Here is a 19,438-nt window from a genome sequence, read left to right on the forward strand (position 1 = left end):
ATGCCCCGCTAGAGTGGCTCTCCTGGAACAAAGGAAATAATGACAGGATTCTACATATGATCATAGCCCTACAACCCTATAGATTCACCACCCAACATAGAAAAGGGAAGAATCATATTAACGCTGACTATCTCTCTAGATACCCTTTGGATTCATTTCTTGCAGGCAAAAAGGTTAGGGAAGGTGGATGTGAGAAAGGGTCCAACACAGGTAACTTGGAGCCCCACCACTTACCTTGTATGACCCTGTTCTCCTGCGAGGAAATGTAGACACCGTCATCAGGCTGGAAAGAAAAAGAAGAGAAACAGGTTAATCCATTCCCCCTGGACTCTCCCCTACACTCAACAAAGGAACCAACCAGAGGCCTAACACAGAGGAGAAAAGGACCTCAGAGACAGAAGAGATAGAGAACTGGAAATCAAAGGGCGGGACTGGAGAGAGCCACAGGATGCCATAGAAGGAAGCCCCGGAAGGATTGCTGATGGAGGCAAACGAGAAGCCAATGGAAGACAGGGCAGTCAGAGAGAAAACACTCGAGGACTGGAGAGGCGCAATTGCAGCCACACCTCAGGAGAGTTGCAGCACTGGAGGAGAAGAAGACTAACAAAAGGAAAAGGCGGCAAGAGCTTTAAACAGGGAGCTGGGTGCAAAAACAATGTGGGTTCTTTATCATGCCATAATTGTCTCTTTGATTGTGGATGTGCAGGGTCAAGATGGAAGGGTTTAATACCCTTCATGTTGAACTTGTTTTTTGAGGGTTTTTTTGTTTGGCACCTTGGGACACAGACACAGGAACATGAGGTGGATTTCGATAACACTGAAGATCAGTGTTACTTAAACTGAAACGCATTGTGAGGCAAAAAGTTTTGGTATCATTCCTTGCAATACCATAAATATACCAGTGTAAATGGAAAGCCCTTCTCAGAGATGTGTTTTTGATGGCATAGTACTGGCCTCGATAATTCCTTAGTTTTTCTGAAATTATTTCTCTTACTATTTTGCACTAAAGGAGGATGCTAGTATGACAATGTGGAAAGAGAGTATTTACCGCTATCATTGTTCTTTTACCCCTCAAATATTCTTGTACCCTACAAGTGTAAAACATGAGAAATATTCAGTAATAGCACTTCCTTGATATATTTGTAAATGGCAGTGTCTGCCTTAAGTTAAACAGGGAAAAAAAAGTTTTTTTATGTTATTCATGAAGAAATGTCCATAAACGATGTGTATAAGTCTTCTTTTATTTGTTCTTGAATGCGAAAATTCCCAGCAGCAAATGAAAAATAGGCCAACACGTGTTTCGTCTGTACCACAATAGGTATGTAGACTTTGTCAAGGCAATAAAATCAATAGTAGACAAACACAATATTACTTTTGTTTCCCAGTTTTCAGAGCATGCCAAAACCCATGAAAGAAACGTAATAGGCGTAACACATCAAAGCAGTATCTTGAGCACTCTTGGAAATATATGGTAATCGATACAAGTATCGGCAGCTGCGGACAGCAGGATCAATGTGAGTCAGATAGTAAATATAAGCTGAGTATTTCTATCTCGCTGAATCCATTCTAGAGAGCTCGTGCAGGTAAGTTTGTTAGGTGGAGTGAACCATGCCTTGATAAGCCGGCTATCTGTGCGTATGTAACAAGATGCTAACAGATCATCAGAGTAGTAGATAGGGAAGGGAAAACCACGCCTTGATAAGCCGGTTCCCGTTAGTGACACCACGCGAACCGAGCGTCATATGCTGTAGTAAGCCCTACTACTGTTGGGTAATCAGTGTTTTCAGTGTTTACAGCACTCCTACCCTCCACACTACTAGGGCGCTTTTACTTTTTTGATGTTAGACCAGAAGTGCGGCCTATCCCTTATCAGGGATTGCTATTACCCTCTTCTTCTTACCCTACAAGTGTGTGAACCCTACCTCTTCATATTCACTGGCGGTGTGGTGAAGGAAACTGTCCGAGCTCCAGCTCACTAAAAATAAAAAAATTCAAGATACTCACCGCCGTATTCTCCTCTTTTTTTTTAGCCTCCTGGGGACCTGTGCCTGGAGAAGACATACCTGAAAGACGGAAGAAGAGAAGACGTGATTCAGCACAGAAAAGCAGGATTCCAGAACACTAAATGTTCCCATGTATATCATACACGACCAATAAATACACAAAAATTGAAAAACATATCAAGCCTCCTAGATTCTGTTTCCACTCATCCTTCCCACACCACCCTAATCACCAAAAATCCCCTTGCCACCTAAAAACCCTTACCCACCCTTAACCTTAAAAATATGCATGTCAGCCAAAGACCTATACCTATCAAAAATCACCCTAGCCTCATAAAAACCCATTCCCACGCTTAACCCTAAAATTCCCTTACCACCCAAAAACCCATACCTATCCCCCACCCTAAAATTACATTTGCCACCCAAAAACTGATACCCACTCTAAACACTAAAAAGTACTTTGCCACCTAAAAACCAAAATTACTCTTGCCACCCAATACCACATACCCACCCTATGCCCTAAAAATTCCCTTGATGACTAATTACCCTTACCCACCCTAAAGCATAAAAAATACCCTTGCCACCCAAAAACCCATTCATACCCTTATACATTCAACCAAACAACATCCTAGACTCTCTCAAATCAAGTTTCCACCAAGGAGACAGTATAACAACTTTGATGCTACAAATAGTCACTGACTCCCTTAGCATCACCGTCTCCAGAAACTCCTGCCTCCTGTTCCTCCTGGACTTATCCGCTCCATTCAACACTGTCAACCATCAGGACCTCCTTTGCAACTGGTCCTAGGATGCTTGTTTCCTGTTCAGGGAAGACCTGGCTTAGCAGTTCGGGCTGGACTGTTCACATGAGGCACAGGATCAAGAATGATTTGCAAATAGCTGCGTCTAAACTGAGGTGGTGAAGTGAGCTAAAGATTGATGGTGGCTTCAACCCAGATCTGTGACTGGGGGTGAATGTCTGAAAAGTTTCAGCGCTCTGTCTATCATGTCCTTATGTTTGCTTTGTTCGCCCTAAGTTGGCAGGGTACGCCCAGACATGGGCCCCTTGCTCACTTTGCCACTGGATGCAAGCTAGCCTGGCTGATGAAGGGTGTTTCCCAGAAACCAGTCCCAGGATGCTTGTTTCCAGTACAGGCAAGACGTGGCTTGGCAGTTCGGGTGGACTGTTCCCATGAGGCACAGGGTCAAGTCTGATTTGAACATAGCTAGGTCTGAACTGAGGTGGCAAAGTGAGCTAAAGAATGAAGATGGATTCAACCCCAATCTGTGACTCCATCCAACATCACCTTTTGTTTGCTTTATTAGAAAAATCACAGAATATCTAATTTCATTTCACATGGAGCTGAGAAGCAAAAGTCACCTGAGTATCACAGAAAGCTTTTATCTCTTTCATTTGGAAATCACAGAAAGAATAAAAGTGACATCTGTACATCAAAGGAGACTACATCATATTACAATCAAAAAGTTGAGATGCAGTACGTTCAGCCGGAAAGAAAATAATAGAAATAAACCGCTGAAGGCACAACATATAAACCATATAAACCTCAAACTGCTGTCAGGACTCTCCGCAACAAAAACAGAAAGGTATATAAAGTGGGGTACTTCCACATCAGCCAATGTGAATATGGAGTTCCTCGCTCTCTTGTAGTCCTCCTGGGAAATTACTGCCAAGCAAGATAATGTATTCTGACTCTTTCTGCCTTAGCTTTCTCTCCCTGTTACCACCACTGGCACTCTATCCAATTCTGTCAAGATGATTAGCATCCTGACCTTGATTTTTGGCCCAATGTCTAGCAACACCGTAGGTCTCATCAAGATTTTTTATAGCCCTTTAGTGTAACCACACCCTTTTTTTTCACTGGGCCTATCGGGCTGCCTACATATCTCAGTCCACACTGACAGATCAAAACATAGATACAGAAATCACTGCTACATGTTATAAATTTCCTGATCCTCAGCTCTTTACCTGTTGCAATGTTGTAAGTCCTCACATTCTTGCTCATCTTGCAAGCTTAACACCTCCTAAATTTGTCAAAGCCCCCTGTCTCTTGCAAACACCCTTCCTTTCTGTTCTGTGTACCAGTGTAACTGTGTACCAGTGCATCTCACAATGATTTAAGTTTGAGGTAAGTAATTTTTGGAGACAGAGGCATTTCTTTACCTACGATGGGATCACTTCTAACTAGGTGCCGATGTCTTGCAATCATTTTCTTTACTGACTGACTTTCATTTTGAACGTAGTAATCAGTTGTACCACATTTTCTTCCTTCTTTTTCTGTCTTTTGTTAAGGGGAGAATCTCGTGAAATGCCCTCCACTTTCTCCCTAGCTGTCTCTAAGACTATACTGGTATATCCTCTAGCCCTGAACCTCTCAAACATCCTGTCTCTTTCTTCTTCATAGCTTCTATCTGAGCTACAATTGTGCTTTTCTCGGAGCAGTTCCCTGTACTGGATGCTCCACTTGGGATTTAGTGGATGTTGGCTTTCAGCATGTAACATGCTGTTACCTGTAATTTCTTTTTGATATAGGCTGGTAGTGATTTTGTTCTTCATTACTACTACCTTCACATCTAGAAAATCCATCTACATTGTATATATCTTATGTGTGAAAGATAGATTCAGATAATTATTTAAAATGTGTGTTAGGAGATCATCTCTGGTTCCCTCCCAAATCAAAAACAAATCATCAATGTACCTTGTCCAAAAAGCAACATATTTTGTCCATATCTCATTTTCATCGATCCATACATGATTCGACTCCCACCAGCCCATAAAGATCCCCGCATAACTTGGTGCAAAGCAACTTCCCATTGCTGTAGCTGTGAGTTGCCAAAAAACAGATGTTAAAAAATATAAAGAAATTGTTGTTAAGACAGAAGTATATCGTTTCAAACAACATATTCAAATGATCATATTTATGCAATGGTTTGTCCCTGAAGAAATACATAAATGCCACACACCAATATATGCGGGGATCTTTCTGAGCTGGGCTACAGAGATATGGCACTCACCCTCCCTTTCCCTAGAGTTGGCGCTGATTTCACCGTAGTGCCATAGTGCTAGGGTGCGTCCCGGAATCTAACATAGGTTTTGTAGAGGAAGGGTACAACATATTATGCATACACTTTGTATGTGTGCTTCACAGTGCAGCATGCTTGCAAAGTAGGAAAATCTACTAGCATTACCTTTTGGTGCTAAACCCTGTCTACAATTGTTTTTAGATAGGGTTGTGCATCAAAAAGCATGGGTGGTTGCATGGGAACACCCATGTACCACCCATGCAATGTCCCCTTAGTACAAAGAAATGTAAAGCAATGATTTGCCCTGCCTTGCGTTACTTGTAAGGCACTTTCCAATGAAGAACACATTTTGTGCTGGAATGTAAATTGGTAAAAAAAAATGTTGTGCTGGTCAGTGGCACTTTTGTGATTCAAAATGTTTGAAAACCTACTCTAACTGGCATATTTACCATACCCCTACAGCACTTTTATGCTGCCGTGCATACCTGCTTGGTAACTATTGAGTAAGGCAATGCCTTACTCGATGTGTAAGCGGAATTCCATGGGTGTTGCTGAGGGTGTTCCTATGCAACACCCATGGTTTTTTACACTGTCCCAGACTTGCAACATAGCGTGAATCTGGGGCAGTGCCAAAACTAACGCCTCCCCAAAGCAGGCCTTTTCTCCTCTTTCCACGCCTTCTGCATTCTGCAGTACACATAGAACAATGAAAATGCTGCCTTTGATTCCTTTAGTGCAGGAGGGTGTCATGATCTCCCGTTTACGACAGCAAAAAATGGTCGTACATCTGGCCCTTGAATTTAAAAAACACCTCTCAACGCCCTGCAGGCCTTTCTCCAGATAAAATAATCCCTTAAAACAAAGCCTGTCCTCCTCAGTCCTGACTATATCAAACCATTAATTTTACAGTCTGATGCCTCAGAATATGGCTTAGGATCAGTCCTCTCAAAAAACAGATTCCCAAGGACACAAAGGACCTATTGTATACATTAGCCGCATACTGTTTTTCTGAGAGAGAACTATGCAGTGGTGGAGAAGGAAGACTTGGCCATCAAATGGGCTGTCAAATCCCTGAGGCATTACCTCGATGGCTGGGAGTTCACTCAATATGCAGATCATGCCCCGCTAGAGTGGCTCTCCTGGAACAAAGGAAATAATGACAGGATTCTACATATGATCATAGCCCTACAACCCTATAGATTCACCACCCAACATAGAAAAGGGAAGAATCATATTAACGCTGACTATCTCTCTAGATACCCTTTGGATTCATTTCTTGCAGGCAAAAAGGTTAGGGAAGGTGGATGTGAGAAAGGGTCCAACACAGGTAACTTGGAGCCCCACCACTTACCTTGTATGACCCTGTTCTCCTGCGAGGAAATGTAGACACCGTCATCAGGCTGGAAAGAAAAAGAAGAGAAACAGGTTAATCCATTCCCCCTGGACTCTCCCCTACACTCAACAAAGGAACCAACCAGAGGCCTAACACAGAGGAGAAAAGGACCTCAGAGACAGAAGAGATAGAGAACTGGAAATCAAAGGGCGGGACTGGAGAGAGCCACAGGATGCCATAGAAGGAAGCCCCGGAAGGATTACTGATGGAGGCAAACGAGAAGCCAATGGAAGACAGGGCAGTCAGAGAGAAAACACTCGAGGACTGGAGAGGCGCAATTGCAGCCACACCTCAGGAGAGTTGCAGCACTGGAGGAGAAGAAGACTATCAAAAGGAAAAGGCGGCAAGAGCTTTAAACAGGGAGCTGGGTGCAAAAACAATGTGGGTTCTTTATCATGCCATAATTGTCTCTTTGATTGTGGATGTGCAGGGTCAAGATGGAAGGGTTTAATACCCTTCATGTTGAACTTGTTTTTTGAGGGTTTTTTTGTTTGGCACCTTGGGACACAGACACAGGAACATGAGGTGGATTTTGATAACACTGAAGATCAGTGTTACTTAAACTGAAACGCATTGTGAGGCAAAAAGTTTTGGTATCATTCCTTGCAATACCATAAATATACCAGTGTAAATGGAAAGCCCTTCTCAGAGATGTGTTTTTGATGGCATAGTACTGGCCTCGATAATTCCTTAGTTTTCCTGAAATTATTTCTCTTACTATTTTGCACTAAAGGAGGATGCTAGTATGACAATGTGGAAAGAGAGTATTTACCGCTATCATTGTTCTTTTACCCCTCAAATATTCTTGTACCCTACAAGTGTAAAACATGAGAAATATTCAGTAATAGCACTTCCTTGATATATTTGTAAATGGCAGTGTCTGCCTTAAGTTAAACAGGGAAAAAAAAGTTTTTTTATGTTATTCATGAAGAAATGTCCATAAACGATGTGTATAAGTCTTCTTTTATTTGTTCTTGAATGCGAAAATTCCCAGCAGCAAATGAAAAACAGGCCAACACGTGTTTCGTCTGTACCACAATAGGTATGCAGACTTTGTCAAGGCAATAAAATCGATAGTAGACAAACACAATATTACTTTTGTGCTCCAGTTTTCAGAGCATGCCAAAACCCATGAAGAAACGTAATAGGCGTAACACATCAAAGCAGTATCTTGAGCACTCTTGGAAATATATGGTAATCGATACAAGTATCGGCAGCTGCGGAACAGCAGGATCAATGTGAGTCAGATAGTAAATATAAGCTGAGTACCTCTATCTCGCTGAATCCATTCTGGAGAGCTCGGGCAGGTAAGTTTGTTAGGTGGAGTGAACCATGCCTTGATAAGCCGGCTATCTGTGCGTATGTAACAAGATGCTAACAGATCATCAGAGTAGTAGATAGGGAAGGGAAAACCACGCCTTGATAAGCCGGCTCCAGTTAGTGACACCACGCGAACCGAGCGTCATATGCTGTAGTAAGCCCTACTACTGTTGGGTAATCAGTGTTTTCAGTGTTTACAGCACTCCTACCCTCCACACTACTAGGGCGCTTTTACTTTTTTGATCTTAGACCAGAAGTGCGGCCTATCCCTTATCAGGGATTGCTATTACCCTCTTCTTGTTACCCTACAAGTGTGTGAACCCTACCTCTTCATATTCACTGGCGGTGTGGTGAAGGAAACTGTCCGAGCTCCAGCTCACTAAAAATAAAAAAATTAAAGATACTCACCGCCGTATTCTCCTCTTTTTTTTTAGCCTCCTGGGGACCTGTGCCTGGAGAAGACATACCTGAAAGACGGAAGAAGAGAAGACGTGATTCAGCACAGAAAAGCAGGATTCCAGAACACTAAATGTTCCCATGTATATCATACACGACCAATAAATACACAAAAATTGAAAAACATATCAAGCCTCCTAGATTCTGTTTCCACTCATCCTTCCTACACCACCCTAACCACCAAAAATCCCCTTGCCACCTAAAAACCCTTACCCACCCTTAACCTTAAAAATATGCATGTCAGCCAAAGACCTATACCTATCAAAAATCACCCTAGCCTCATAAAAACCCATTCCCACGCTTAACCCTAAAATTCCCTTACCACCCAAAAACCCATACCTATCCCCCACCCTAAAATTACATTTGCCACCCAAAAACTGATACCCACTCTAAACACTAAAAAGTACTTTGCCACCTAAAAACCAAAATTACTCTTGCCACCCAATACCACATACCCACCCTATGCCCTAAAAATTCCCTTGATGACTAATTACCCTTACCCACCCTAAAGCATAAAAAATACCCTTGCCACCCAAAAACCCATTCATACCCTCATACATTCAACCAAACAACATCCTAGACTCTCTCAAATCAAGTTTCCACCAAGGAGACAGTATAACAACTTTGATGCTACAAATAGTCACTGACTCCCTTAGCATCACCGTCTCCAGAAACTCCTGCCTCCTGTTCCTCCTGGACTTATCCGCTCCATTCAACACTGTCAACCATCAGGACCTCCTTTGCAACTGGTCCTAGGATGCTTGTTTCCTGTTCAGGGAAGACCTGGCTTAGCAGTTCGGGCTGGACTGTTCACATGAGGCACAGGATCAAGAATGATTTGCAAATAGCTGCGTCTAAACTGAGGTGGTGAAGTGAGCTAAAGATTGATGGTGGCTTCAACCCAGATCTGTGACTGGGGGTGAATGTCTGAAAAGTTTCAGCGCTCTGTCTATCATGTCCTTATGTTTGCTTTGTTCGCCCTAAGTTGGCAGGGTACGCCCAGACATGGGCCCCTTGCTCACTTTGCCACTGGATGCAAGCTAGCCTGGCTGATGAAGGGTGTTTCCCAGAAACCAGTCCCAGGATGCTTGTTTCCAGTACAGGCAAGACGTGGCTTGGCAGTTCGGGTGGACTGTCCCCATGAGGCACAGGGTCAAGTCTGATTTGAACATAGCTAGGTCTGAACTGAGGTGGCAAAGTGAGCTAAAGAATGAAGATGGATTCAACCCCAATCTGTGACTCCATCCAACATCACCTTTTGTTTGCTTTATTAGAAAAATCACAGAATATCTAATTTCATTTCACATGGAGCTGAGAAGCAAAAGTCACCTGAGTATCACAGAAAGCTTTTATCTCTTTCATTTGGAAAGCACAGAAAGAATAAAAGTGACATCTGTACATCAAAGGAGACTACATCATATTACAATCAAAAAGTTGAGATGCAGTACGTTCAGCCGGAAAGAAAATAATTTAAATAAACCGCTGAAGGCACAACATATAAACCATATAAACCATATAAACCTCAAACTGCTGGCAGGTCTCTCCGCAACAAAAACAGAAAGGTATATAAAGTGGGGTACTTCCACATCAGCCAATGTGAATATGGAGTTCCTCGCTCTCGTGTAGTCCTCCTGGGAAATTACTGCCAAGCAAGATAATGTATTCTGACTCTTTCTGCCTTAGCTTTCTCTCCCTGTTACCACCACTGGCACTCTATCCAATTCTGTCAAGATGATTAGCATCCTGACCTTGATTTTTGGCCCAATGTCTAGCAACACCGTAGGTCTCATCAAGATTTTTTATAGCCCTTTAGTGTAACCACACCCTTTTTTTTCACTGGGCCTATCGGGCTGCCTACATATCTCAGTCCACACTGACAGATCAAAACATAGATACAGAAATCACTGCTACATGTTATAAATTTCCTGATCCTCAGCTCTTTACCTGTTGCAATGTTGTAAGTCCTCACATTCTTGCTCATCTTGCAAGCTTAACACCTCCTAAATTTGTCAAAGCCCCCTGTTTCTTGCAAACTACCTTCCTTTCTTTTCTGTGTACCAGTGTAACTGTGTACCAGTGCATCTCACAATGATTTAAGTTTGAGGTAAGTGATTTTTGGAGACAGAGGCATTTCTTTACCTACGATGGGATCACTTCTAACTAGGTGCCGATGTCTTGCAATCATTTTCTTGACTGACTGACTTTCATTTTGAACGTAGTAATCAGTTGTATCACATTTTCTTCCTTCTTTTTCTGTCTTTTGTTAAGGGGAGAATCTCGTGAAATGCCCTCCACTTTCTCCCTAGCTGTCTCTAAGACTATACTGGTATATCCTCTAGCCCTGAACCTCTCAAACATCCTGTCTCTTTCTTCTTCATAGCTTCTATCTGAGCTACAATTGTGCTTTTCTCGGAGCAGTTCCCTGTACTGGATGCTCCACTTGGGATTTAGTGGATGTTGGCTTTCAGCATGTAACATGCTGTTACCTGTAATTTCTTTTTGATATAGGCTGGTAGTGATTTTGTTCTTCATTACTACTACCTTCACATCTAGAAAATCCATCTACATTGTATATATCTTATGTGTGAAAGATAGATTCAGATAATTATTTAAAATGTGTGTTAGGAGATCATCTCTGGTTCCCTCTCAAATCAAAAACAAATCATCAATGTACCTTGTCCAAAAAGCAACATATTTTGTCCATTTCTCATTTTCATCGATCCATACATGATTCGACTCCCACCAGCCCATAAAGATCCCCGCATAACTTGGTGCAAAGCAACTGCCCATTGCTGTAGCTGTGAGTTGCCAAAAAACAGATGTTAAAAAATATAAAAAAATTGTTGTTAAGACAGAAGTATATCATTTCAAACAACATATTCAAATGATCATATTTATGCAATGGTTTGTCCCTGAAGAAATACATAAATGCCACACACCAATATATGCGGGGATCTTTCTGAGCTGGGCTACAGAGATATGGCACTCACCTTCCCTTTCCCTAGAGTTGGCGCTGATTTCACCGTAGTGCCATAGTGCTAGGGTGCGTGCCGGAATCTAACATAGGTTTTGTAGAGGAAGGGTACAACATATTATGCATACACTTTGTATGTGTGCTTCACAGTGCAGCATGCTTGCAAAGTAGGAAAACCTACTAGCATTACCTTTTGGTGCTAAACCCTGTCTACAATTGTTTTTAGATAGGGTTGTGCATCAAAAAGCATGGGTGGTTGCATGGGAACACCCATGTACCACCCATGCAATGTCCCCTTAGTACAAAGAAATGTAAAGCAATGATTTGCCCTGCCTTGCGTTACTTGTAAGGCACTTTCCAATGAAGAACACATTTTGTGCTGGAATGTAAATTGGTAAAAAAAAAATGTTGTGCTGGTCAGTGGCACTTTTGTGATTCAAAATGTTTGAAAACCTACTCTAACTGGCATATTTACCATACCCCTACAGCACTTTTATGCTGCCGTGCATACCTGCTTGGTAACTATTGAGTAAGGCAATGCCTTACTCGATGTGTAAGGGGCATTCCATGGGTGTTGCTGAGGGTGTTCCTATGCAACACCCATGGTTTTTTACACTGTCCCAGACTTGCAACATAGCGTAAATCTGGGGCAGTGCCAAAACTAACGCCTCCCCAAAGCAGGCCTTTTCCCCTCTTTCCACGCCTTCTGCATTCTGCAGTACACATAGAACAATGAAAATGCTGCCTTTGATTCCTTTAGTGCAGGAGGGTGTCATGATCTCCCGTTTACGACAGCAAAAAATGGTCGTACATCTGGCCCTTGAATTTAAAAAACACCTCTCAACGCCCTGCAGGCCTTTCTCCAGATAAAATAATCCCTTAAAACAAAGCCTGTCCTCCTCAGTCCTGACTATATCAAACCATTAATTTTACAGTCTGATGCCTCAGAATATGGCTTAGGATCAGTCCTCTCAAAAAACAGATTCCCAAGGACACAAAGGACCTATTGTATACATTAGCCGCATACTGTTTTTCTGAGAGAGAACTATGCAGTGGTGGAGAAGGAAGACTTGGCCATCAAATGGGCTGTCAAATCCCTGAGGCATTACCTCGATGGCTGGGAGTTCACTCAATATGCAGATCATGCCCCGCTAGAGTGGCTCTCCTGGAACAAAGGAAATAATGACAGGATTCTACATATGATCATAGCCCTACAACCCTATAGATTCACCACCCAACATAGAAAAGGGAAGAATCATATTAACGCTGACTATCTCTCTAGATACCCTTTGGATTCATTTCTTGCAGGCAAAAAGGTTAGGGAAGGTGGATGAGAGAAAGGGTCCAACACAGGTAACTTGGAGCCCCACCACTTACCTTGTATGACCCTGTTCTCCTGCGAGGAAATGTAGACACCGTCATCAGGCTGGAAAGAAAAAGAAGAGAAACAGGTTAATCCATTCCCCCTGGACTCTCCCCTACACTCAACAAAGGAACCAACCAGAGGCCTAACACAGAGGAGAAAAGGACCTCAGAGACAGAAGAGATAGAGAACTGGAAATCAAAGGGCGGGACTGGAGAGAGCCACAGGATGCCATAGAAGGAAGCCCCGGAAGGATTGCTGATGGAGGCAAACGAGAAGCCAAGGAAGACAGGGCAGTCAGAGAGAAAACACTCGAGGACTGGAGAGGCGCAATTGCAGCCACACCTCAGGAGAGTTGCAGCACTGGAGGAGAAGAAGACTAACAAAAGGAAAAGGCGGCAAGAGCTTTAAACAGGGAGCTGGGTGCAAAAACAATGTGGGTTCTTTATCATGCCATGATTGTCTCTTTGATTGTGGATGTGCAGGGTCAAGATGGAAGGGTTTAATACCCTTCATGTTGAACTTGTTTTTTGAGGGTTTTTTTGTTTGGCACCTTGGGACACAGACACAGGAACATGAGGTGGATTTCGATAACACTGAAGATCAGTGTTACTTAAACTGAAACGCATTGTGAGGCAAAAAGTTTTGGTATCATTCCTTGCAATACCATAAATATACCAGTGTAAATGGAAAGCCCTTCTCAGAGATGTGTTTTTGATGGCATAGTACTGGCCTCGATAATTCCTTAGTTTTTCTGAAATAATTTCTCTTACTATTTTGCACTAAAGGAGGATGCTAGTATGACAAAGTGGAAAGAGAGTATTTACCGCTATCATTGTTCTTTTACCCCTCAAATATTCTTGTACCCTACAAGTGTAAAACATGAGAAATATTCAGTAATAGCACTTCCTTGATATATTTGTAAATGGCAGTGTCTGCCTTAAGTTAAACAGGGAAAAAAAGTTTTTTTATGTTATTCATGAAGAAATGTCCATAAACGATGTGTATAAGTCTTCTTTTATTTGTTCTTGAATGCAAAAATTCCCAGCAGCAAATGAAAAATAGGCCAACACGTGTTTCGTCTGTACCACAATAGGTATGTAGACTTTGTCAAGGCAATTAAATCGATAGTAGACAAAAACAATATTACTTTTGTTTCCCAGTTTTCAGAGCATGCCAAAACCCATGAAAGAAACGTAATAGGCGTAACACATCAAAGCAGTATCTTGAGCACTCTTGGAAATATATGGTAATCGATACAAGTATCGGCAGCTGCGGAACAGCAGGATCAATGTGAGTCAGATAGTAAATATAAGCTGAGTATTTCTATCTCGCTGAATCCATTCTGGAGAGCTCGGGCAGGTAAGTTTGTTAGGTGGAGTGAACCATGCCTTGATAAGCCGGCTATCTGTGCGTATGTAACAAGATGCTAACAGATCATCAGAGTAGTAGATAGGGAAGGGAAAACCACGCCTTGATAAGCCGGTTCCCGTTAGTGACACCACGCGAACCGAGCGTCATATGCTGTAGTAAGCCCTACTACTGTTGGGTAATCAGTGTTTTCAGTGTTTACAGCACTCCTACCCTCCACACTACTAGGGCGCTTTTACTTTTTTGATGTTAGACCAGAAGTGCGGCCTATCCGTTATCAGGGATTGCTATTACCCTCTTCTTGTTACCCTACAAGTGTGTGAACCCTACCTCTTCACATTCACTGGCGGTGTGGTGAAGGAAACTGTCCGAGCTCCAGCTCACTAAAAATAAAAAAATTCAAGATGCTCACCGCCGTATTCTCCTCTTTTTTTTTAGCCTCCTGTGGACCTGTGCCTGGAGAAGACATACCTGAAAGACGGAAGAAGAGAAGACGTGATTCAGCACAGAAAAGCAGGATTCCAGAACACTAAATGTTCCCATGTATATCATACTCGACTAATAAATACACAAAAATTGAAAAACATATCAAGTCTCCTAGATTCTGTTTCCACTCATCCTTCCCACACCACCCTAATCACCAAAAATCCCCTTGCCACCTAAAAACCCTTACCCACCCTTAACCCTAAAAATATGCATGTCAGCCAAAGACCTATACCTATCAAAAATCACCCTAGCCACATAAAAACCCGTTCCCACGCTTAACCCTAAAATTCCCTTACCACCCAAAAACCCATACCTATCCCCCACCCTAAAATTAGATTTGCCACCCAAAAACTGATACCCACTCTAAACACTAAAAAGTACTTTGCCACCTAACAACCAAAATTACTCTTGCCACCCAATACCACATACCCACCCTAAGCCCTAAAAATTCCCTTGATGACTAATTACCCTTACCCACCCTAAAGCATAAAAAATACCCTTGCCACCCAAAAACCCATTCATACCCTCATACATTCAACCAAACAACATCCTAGACTCTCTCAAATCAAGTTTCCACCAAGGAGACAGTATAACAACTTTGATGCTACAAATAGTCACTGACTCCCTTAGCATCACCGACTCCAGAAACTCCTGCCTCCTGTTCCTCCTGGACTTATCCGCTCCATTCAACACTGTCAACCATCAGGACCTCCTTTGCAACTGGTCCTAGGATGCTTGTTTCCTGTTCAGGGAAAACCTGGCTTAGCAGTTCGGGCTGGACTGTTCACATGAGGCACAGGATCAAGAATGATTTGCAAATAGCTGCGTCTAAACTGAGGTGGTGAAGTGAGCTAAAGATTGATGGTGGCTTCAACCCAGATCTGTGACTGGGGGTGAATGTCTGAAAAGTTTCAGCGCTCTGTCTATCATGTCCTTATGTTTGCTTTGTTCGCCCTAAGTTGGCAGGGTACGCCCAGACATGGGCCCCTTGCTCACTTTGCCACTGGATGCAAGCTAGCCTGGCTGATGAAGGGTGTTTCCCAGAAACCAGTCCCAGGATGCTTGTTTCCAGTACAGGCAAGACGTGGCTTGGCAGTTCGGGTGGACTGTTCCCATGAGGCACAGGGTCAAGTCTGATTTGAACATAGCTAGGTCTGAACTGAGGTGGCAAAGTGAGCTAAAGAATGAAGATGGATTCAATCCCAATCTGTGACTCCATCCAACATCACCTTTTGTTTGCTTTATTAGAAAAATAACAGAATATCTAATTTCATTTCACATGGAGCTGAGAAGCAAAAGTCACCTGAGTATCACAGAAAGCTATTATCTCTTTCATTTGGAAAGCACAGAAAGAATAAAAGTGACATCTGTACATCAAAGGAGACTACATCATATTACAATCAAAAAGTTGAGATGCAGTACGTTCAGCCGGAAAGAAAATAATAGAAATAAACCGCTGAAGGGACAACATATAAACCATATAAACCTCAAACTGCTGTCAGGACTCTCCGCAACAAAAACAGAAAGGTATATAAAGTGGGGTACTTCCACATCAGCCAATGTGAATATGGAGTTCCTCGCTCTCTTGTAGTCCTCCTGGGAAATTACTGCCAAGCAAGATAATGTATTCTGACTCTTTCTGCCTTAGCTTTCTCTCCCTGTTACCACCACTGGCACTCTATCCAATTCTGTCAAGATGATTAGCATCCTGACCTTGATTTTTGGCCCAATGTCTAGCAACACCGTAGGTCTCATCAAGATTTTTTATAGCCCTTTAGTGTAACCACACCCTTTTTTTTCACTGGGCCTATCGGGCTGCCTACATATCTCAGTCCACACTGACAGATCAAAACATAGATACAGAAATCACTGCTACATGTTATAAATTTCCTGATCCTCAGCTCTTTACCTGTTGCAATGTTGTAAGTCCTCACATTCTTGCTCATCTTGCAAGCTTAACACCTCCTAAATTTGTCAAAGCCCCCTGTTTCTTGCAAACACCCTTCCTTTCTGTTCTGTGTACCAGTGTAACTGTGTACCAGTGCATCTCACAATGATTTAAGTTTGAGGTAAGTGATTTTTGGAGACAGAGGCATTTCTTTACCTACGGTGGGATCACTTCTAACTAGGTGCCGATGTCTTGCAATCATTTTCTTGACTGACTGACTTTCATTTTGAACGTAGTAATCAGTTGTACCACATTTTCTTCCTTCTTTTTCTGTCTTTTGTTAAGGGGAGAATCTCGTGAAATGCCCTCCACTTTCTCCCTAGCTGTCTCTAAGACTATACTGGTATATCCTCTAGCCCTGAACCTCTCAAACATCCTGTCTCTTTCTTCTTCATAGCTTCTATCTGAGCTACAATTGTGCTTTTCTCGGAGCAGTTCCCTGTACAGGATGCTCCATTTGGGATTTAGTGGATGTTGGCTTTCAGCATGTAACATGCTGTTACCTGTAATTTCTTTTTGATATAGGCTGGTAGTGATTTTGTTCTTCATTACTACTACCTTCACATCTAGAAAATCCATCTACATTGTATATATCTTATGTGTGAAAGATAGATTCAGATAATTATTTAAAATGTGTGTTAGGAGATCATCTCTGGTTCCCTCCCAAATCAAAAACAAATCATCAATGTACCTTGTCCAAAAAGCAACATATTTTGTCCATTTCTCATTTTCATCGATCCATACATGATTCGACTCCCACCAGCCCATAAAGATCCCCGCATAACTTGGTGCAAAGCAACTTCCCAATGCTGTAGCTGTGAGTTGCCAAAAAACAGATGTAAAAAAATATAAAGAAATTGTTGTTAAGACAGAAGTATATCATTTCAAACAACATATTCAAATGATCATATTTATGCAATGGTTTGTCCCTGAAGAAATACATAAATGCCACACACCAATATATGCGGGGATCTTTCTGAGCTGGGCTACAGAGATATGGCACTCACCCTCCCTTTCCCTAGAGTTGGCACTGATTTCACCGTAGTGCCATAGTGCTAGGGTGCGTGCCGGAATCTAACATAGGTTTTGTAGAGGAAGGGTACAACATATTATACATACACTTTGTATGTGTGCTTCACAGTGCAGCATGCTTGCAAAGTAGGAAAATCTACTAGCATTACCTTTTGGTGCTAAACCCTGTCTACAATTGTTTTTAGATAGGGTTGTGCATCAAAAAGCATGGGTGGTTGCATGGGAACACCCATGTACCACCCATGCAATGTCCCCTTAGTACAAAGAAATGTAAAGCAATGATTTGCCCTGCCTTGCGTTACTTGTAAGGCACTTTCCAATGAATAACACATTTTGTGCTGGAATGTAAATTGGTAAAAAAAAATGTTGTGCTGGTCAGTGGCACTATTGTGATTCAAAATGTTTGAAAACCTACTCTAACTGGCATATTTACCATACCCCTACAGCACTTTTATGCTGCCGTGCATACCTGCTTGGTAACTATTGAGTAAGGCAATGCCTTACTCGATGTGTAAGCGGCATTCCATGGGTGTTGCTGAGGGTGTTCCTATGCAACACCCATGGTTTTTTACACTGTCCCAGACTTGCAACATAGCGTAAATCTGGGGCAGTGCCAAAACTAACGCCTCCCCAAAGCAGGCCTTTTCTCCTCTTTCCACGCCTTCTGCATTCTGCAGTACACATAGAACAATGAAAATGCTGCCTTTGATTCCTTTAGTGCAGGAGGGTGTCATGATCTCCCGTTTACGACAGCAAAAAATGGTCGTACATCTGGCCCTTGAATTTAAAAAACACCTCTCAACGCCCTGCAGGCCTTTCTCCAGATAAAATAATCCCGTAAAACAAAGCCTGTCCTCCTCAGTCCTGACTATATCAAACCATTAATTTTACAGTCTGATGCCTCAGAATATGGCTTAGGATCAGTCCTCTCAAAAAACAGATTCCCAAGGACACAAAGGACCTATTGTATACATTAGCCGCATACTGTTTTTCTGAGAGAGAACTATGCAGTGGTGGAGAAGGAAGACTTGGCCATCAAATGGGCTGTCAAATCCCTGAGGCATTACCTCGATGGCTGGGAGTTCACTCAATATGCAGATCATGCCCCGCTAGAGTGGCTCTCCTGGAACAAAGGAAATAATGACAGGATTCTACATATGATCATAGCCCTACAACCCTATAGATTCACCACCCAACATAGAAAAGGGAAGAATCATATTAACGCTGACTATCTCTCTAGATACCCTTTGGATTCATTTCTTGCAGGCAAAAAGGTTAGGGAAGGTGGATGTGAGAAAGGGTCCAACACAGGTAACTTGGAGCCCCACCACTTACCTTGTATGACCCTGTTCTCCTGCGAGGAAATGTAGACACCGTCATCAGGCTGGAAAGAAAAAGAAGAGAAACAGGTTAATCCATTCCCCCTGGACTCTCCCCTACACTCAACAAAGGAACCAACCAGAGGCCTAACACAGAGGAGAAAAGGACCTCAGAGACAGAAGAGATAGAGAACTGGAAATCAAAGGGCGGGACTGGAGAGAGCCACAGGATGCCATAGAAGGAAGTCCCGGAAGGATTGCTGATGGAGGCAAACGAGAAGCCAAGGAAGACAGGGCAGTCAGAGAGAAAACACTCGAGGACTGGAGAGGCGCAATTGCAGCCACACCTCAGGAGAGTTGCAGCACTGGAGGAGAAGAAGACTAACAAAAGGAAAAGGCGGCAAGAGCTTTAAACAGGGAGCTGGGTGCAAAAACAATGTGGGTTCTTTATCATGCCATAATTGTCTCTTTGATTGTGGATGTGCAGGGTCAAGATGGAAGGGTTTAATACCCTTCATGTTGAACTTGTTTTTTGAGGGTTTTTTTGTTTGGCACCTTGGGACACAGACACAGGAACATGAGGTGGATTTCGATAACACTGAAGATCAGTGTTACTTAAACTGAAACGCATTGTGAGGCAAAAAGTTTTGGTATCATTCCTTGCAATACCATAAATATACCAGTGTAAATGGAAAGCCCTTCTCAGAGATGTGTTTTTGATGGCATAGTACTGG

At 42.5% G+C, this 19,438-nt stretch overlaps 1 protein-coding gene across 1 annotated transcript in view; it reads right to left on the minus strand.

Moving 5' to 3' along the window:
- Window positions 1-19,438, minus strand: part of LOC146830008 (uncharacterized) — a 230,987-nt gene that overhangs the window by 46,835 nt on the left and 164,714 nt on the right. The window contains exons 12-18 of the mRNA XM_085604242.1: window positions 18,721-18,769; window positions 14,332-14,390; window positions 12,563-12,611; window positions 8,164-8,222; window positions 6,394-6,442; window positions 2,005-2,063; window positions 235-283 (exon numbers count right to left, since the gene is read on the minus strand). Of these exons, the coding sequence (XP_085460368.1) occupies window positions 235-283; window positions 2,005-2,063; window positions 6,394-6,442; window positions 8,164-8,222; window positions 12,563-12,611; window positions 14,332-14,390; window positions 18,721-18,769 (373 nt within the window). The remainder of the gene's footprint in view (window positions 1-234; window positions 284-2,004; window positions 2,064-6,393; window positions 6,443-8,163; window positions 8,223-12,562; window positions 12,612-14,331; window positions 14,391-18,720; window positions 18,770-19,438) is intronic.

This window comes from Triturus cristatus, chromosome 5_1 (genome assembly GCF_964204655.1).
Source record: "Triturus cristatus chromosome 5_1, aTriCri1.1, whole genome shotgun sequence".
NCBI lineage: Eukaryota > Metazoa > Chordata > Amphibia > Caudata > Salamandridae > Triturus > Triturus cristatus.